General features: G+C 53.3%; 1 protein-coding gene across 1 annotated transcript; it reads left to right on the top strand.

Moving 5' to 3' along the window:
* The first annotated feature begins 561 nt into the window (after positions 1-561).
* Positions 562-1,301, top strand: LOC124689968 (early nodulin-55-1-like). The gene is made up of 2 exons (XM_047223419.1): positions 562-775; positions 883-1,301. Exons 1-2 carry the CDS (start codon positions 562-564, stop codon positions 1,299-1,301), a joined length of 633 nt encoding a protein of 210 aa, XP_047079375.1.
* The last annotated feature ends 3,729 nt before the right edge of the window (positions 1,302-5,030 follow it).

Below are 5,030 nucleotides of genomic sequence, written 5' to 3'. Positions count from 1 at the left end.
TTTTTTTATACAAGTAAAATACTTGATCATCTTTGGTTCCTCAAAGGATTCGGATTTATTAACCCTTTTTTATTTACTGTTTTTTTCTTTTGGATGTATTGGGTGCCTAGCACCCATGAGGCCATGATCACGAATGTATTTTCCGTCCAAGTACAGCATATTGTTCATGAGCTGCCTAGTGAGAGTCCAACCTATGGCATCGTCGCTACACTACAGAGTCCCCACGGATCTCAACTGCCTAGTGAGAGTCCAACGCCACGTTCTCCACTCCCCACTGCGCGCGAGCGACGCCGAGTTGACCTAACCGCCATTCAGCAATCGGTTGAGTTCGCCATGCATGTACGCTCCCCCCAGCCCTACCGGTTACCACTTTGCGCCGCTACACGATCGAATCGATCAACGCCAGAAACACACCTCTCTCTATAAGTTCCTCCTCCACTCATCACTTCTCCTCGCTCCGAGCGATCGATCAAACCGCGCGCTAGTAGAGACAGTACACACACATCAGAGCTTCTTCCCCGGGGATCATCTCAGCGTGCCTTCTGTGAACTGAATCTCCTCATGGCCTCGATGGCGTCTCTGTTGATCCGTATCTCGGCGCTCCTCATCGCCTTCCTCGCCGTCTGCTGCCCGGCGTCGCTCGCGGCACCGCCGCTGGGGAAGCGGTACAGGGTCGGCGGCCCCGAAGGGTGGCGCGTGCCGCCGCCGGTGGACAAGGAGATGTTCTACGTCAAGTGGGCGTCACCCATCACCTTCTTCGTCGAGGACTCCATCGGTAATCCATCTGCTACGCGAGCGCGAGCGTTTTCCTTTCTTGATTTAGTTTTCCAGCTAGGAATTGATAGCTCAATGTAAGTATCTTCCTGATGTGAATGCATGCAGAGTTCGTGTACAAGAACGACACGGTGATCAAGGTGAGCAAGGCGGGGTACTACCACTGCAACGAGACGGTAGGGGTCGGCACGGGCCCCGTGCCCAAGGACGGCAGCACGCTCTTCCTCCTCGACGCGCCGGGCTTCGCCTACTTCGCCAGCGCCGACCTCGGACACTGCGCCGACGGCCAGAGGCTCATGATCAACGTCCTCGCCGCCGAGCCGCCCGCGCCGGCATCGTCGTTGGCCCCAGCGCAAGCTCCGACAGTGGCGCCATCGCCTCCGCAGCCATCGGCGTCCTTGTTCCCTCCGGGGCCTGGCCCGGCGCCGTCCATGGAGTACTCGTCCGCCGCGGGGGTCTCGTTCCTGCCGTCGTTCGCTTGCGCCGTTCTATCAGCTGCAGTGATGGTGCTAGCCGGTTTTGTTTGAGCAAGGTGATCTAGTAGGGCACGTAAAACTATTAGTTAATTAGCTAGTACGGGTAGTTTAATTGTTGATGCGTGACTGTGTGTGATTCAATTGTGATGATCAGGTGCCATTGCCATATCTAGGGCGTGGTTAATGAGGATTAGGTCAGTGATCAAAATCGTTTTGATGTATCCGCGTACTCTGTTCCCTTGTGTTAGTAACAATAACTGTATTTTACATACTCGTGTCTCTGTCTGTTCCATCTAAGAAGCTGAATGCAGACTCGAATTTTAGATGAAAACTGAATCAATCTGGATGTGTTGTACTGTAGTTTCCACCTTTATCTGGGACGAACTGTTTTCTTCCCCGGACTTGCTGTTATCTTTTGACAGTAACCGCGCCACTTGATTAATCAACAGCCAACCGGAAGAATAGAACAACCTGCATCGTTGCCAGATCCAGAGGTGAACCATCGTCCAGCAGGCTTTCAGAGCCGAAGAACAGGCACACTGTAAGCAGTGAGGCACATTCAGTGCGGCGTGTGTTTTCGTTCTATGGTTACAAACTCAGTCATGGAAATTCTGAAAGCCTAACTAAGTTAGCTGGGCTGAGCGCCAACGAAAACAAATGGACATAACTTGTATCTCTGGTGGACCAGAAAGTTCTGCATCCCTGGCCTTACACAGCCGACCTGCGAATCGGCCCAGATGTATATCAGTTTGGTGAATTTCATGTTTGATAAACCCAGTTTGGTGAATTCCATGTCAGCTACTGCACGGAAAGTCGGAAAATGATATCTTCTTTACTCGGGAAAGACTCAAAGTACAAAGATGACAATGAAAAGGACATGTATAGATAGAACAATATAGTACCTATACCATCTCGTGGGTATTTTCCCCCATTTTGTCCATGGGTAAATATTTTGGTTGTACCCATACCCGGTGAGTACCATTACTCATTTGGTAGATCATTGATACGGAGTATGTTGAAATTTGGCCTAATATAGACCCAACATATTTAACTTAATCATTTTTTTTTTGAAAATCTCAAAGGCCCAGTTGGATAGGGTAACCGTCTCGTGGGTGTAAAAAATTATCCATGTCTTACCTATTTTGCTTGTACCCATACTCGTGAGTACCGTTACTCATTTCGTAGATCAATAATACAAAATAGTTCACACCTTGCTATGCGCAGCCGCGTTCTCCTACTCCCTATTGGCATGTCGACCATTTTTGACACTCCTAGTTGCCACAAATCCGCCGGGGTAAAGGGAGATTGAGGTCGGTGGCGATATCACCAACTCAATGGATTAGGGGAAGTTGGGATATACCCTGACATGACTATACCCATGGCCATACACTACTCACAACTTTGTGTAATGTAATTCAGTACTTGAGCTAATTGTTACATTCCATTAAAAAATAAATTGTTAAAGCTATTTATCGTCTACTAGTAGTATAAGGGCATCTACAGTGGGCCGACCCATCCGGTTCTGGTGTGTACGATTCAGTCCGTGCGGGCAGGCGGATAGGCCGCGCACGCTCCAGCGAGGCGATGCAAACGGACCAACCCATTCGTCCCAGACCCATCCGTTCACCAAATTTGGGGAACTGATGCGTTGGCGCGGATAGCGAGCGTGTCCTCCGTGTCCACCCGCGTGCATCTTGGGCTCACATGTAAGCGATCAAACGGCCTTCTACCTCTGGCCATCAATGGAAGTACTCTGGCCGCGCCACTCTACGCATGCGCTCCTACTCTGGCCGCACCGCCTACCGTTCATCAATGTTGGTGTTTCGTTCGATGCGCCGTCAGCCATTTCTTCCACAAGCTCTCATCTTCCATTTCCCAGAGGCTGCACCTCAGAGGTTCGCCTCGATCGTCGATGGGCAAGAGCCCCACCATGTCCTCCTATGTGTGTCTGGTGGCGCGACCGGCCTTTGGCCCGTGGAGGTGATGCTCGCGAGGGGTAGATGTTCCTCCATAACGGAGGGAGGCGCATCGCCCGCTCGCACGCCATGGACGTCGGGCACTTGGCCGTCTTCAAGTACGACGGCCACAACGACTCCAACGTCAAGATCTTTGACGAAAGCATGTGCCGCCAGCCTACCACTCCGACGAGGACGACTAGGTGACGCCAAGACGAAGACGATGCAGTTTCTACCATGTTTTCATTATGTTTTTACTTACGTTCTATTTGCTTGAATCAAATCTGCCAATATGTATGCAACATTTGAGAAATGAAATGCAAGATAATTTGACCAGCTCCGGACCAAATGGGTCGTCCCGCTGCGCGCAGTGTCCGGACCAGCCGAACCGCGCGACGCATCCAGTCCGCTGGCCGACTCAAACGGATAGAAACATACCATTTGGATCGTCAATTTGAGTCAGCCTGTTGAAGATACCCTAACTATCGTTGTTCTAAAGTTTTTAGTGCATGTCCGCGGTTTCAACGAGATCAACAAAAAGTGATGGACGATTGGGACAAAAAGCAAAAACATATGGGTCGTATTTAATTGTCGACCGAGACGTGATGTGCCCTGATATCCCAGCTGACTAGCACACAGGATTCCGATATTCTTCAGGCCGACCTCGCCGTGCGCAGGAGGCAGGACAGCTTCCACGTCATCAGCTACAAGAAGTCCACAACGCCATGCATGGCTAGCTACCTAGCTCCCACCATCAGTCACACGTCTACAACCTCGCTACCTAGCTCAGTCATGGAACCATAGAATGTTAGGGCATCTCCAACCGGGCGACCCATCCCGCGCCCGCGCGTCCGGATGGGTCGAAACGGATAAAAACGCGGCCCAGCGCGCGGACCCATCCCTAAAACGGATGGCCGCGGCGTCCGGGACGACCCAAACCCGGCCCAAATCTTGGCCGGGTTTGCGTGGCCGCGGACGCGAAAGGCTGGTCGCTCGCGTCCTTCCCTTGTCCGCCCTGGCCCGCCTGTCTGCCACCCAAAACACAAGGCCGCCGCACACATCTCCCCACCCCGCTCCGCCGCCACCCACGGACCGGCGATTTCGGAGCGCGTCGACGCCGGCCATCGTCGTCGAGACGCCGGCAAGCGGGCGGAAGCATAGGTCGAGGTCCCGCGCTGCTTTCGCCGCGTCGTAGCAGAAGTCGGAGGACGCCGGCGCCGGCGTTGTTGTCCTCTCACCGTCGCGACACCTCCCGCCGTTCGCAGCTGCGCCGTTTCCGCCGGAGGTGAGCCCCCCCGCACCGTGTTTCCAGACCGCAAGTCGGCTGAGACGGCCATGGCTGCAGGTCCCTAGAGAAGCATTTGGATCGCCTCCGCTCGCGAGGTGTTCGTTCAAAAGCTCGAACTAATATGTGTCTCTTTTCGGATCATGGTGGACAGCGACGACGAGTACTACTTCAAGAACTTCATCGACACGTCGTCAGAAGAGGAGTCCGACGACGAATTTTTCACGGATGCTGCGGTGCTCATCCACGAGCACATTGTCTCGCAGATCCCCGTGTTCCGGGGTCCTTGCCGGGCGCGCGGCCGCCTTGGACCGCAAAAGAGAACGCGGCCACGACCAGCTCTACAACGACTACTTCCAACCCAACCCATTGTTCGTGCCGCACTTGTTTCGCCGTCGTTTTCGGATGAACAGGCCGCTGTTCCGCCGGATAATGGATGGCGTCAAGATCTACGACGACTACTTCGTGCGAAAGTGGATGCACTTGGCAAGGTAGGCCTCTCTTCGTACCCGAAATGCACGGCAGCGATTAGGATGCTCG

Source organism: Lolium rigidum, chromosome 2 (assembly GCF_022539505.1).
Source record: "Lolium rigidum isolate FL_2022 chromosome 2, APGP_CSIRO_Lrig_0.1, whole genome shotgun sequence".
NCBI lineage: Eukaryota > Viridiplantae > Streptophyta > Magnoliopsida > Poales > Poaceae > Lolium > Lolium rigidum.
Note: the sequence above shows the minus strand (reverse complement) of the source record. Positions and strands in the feature narration are given on the sequence as shown.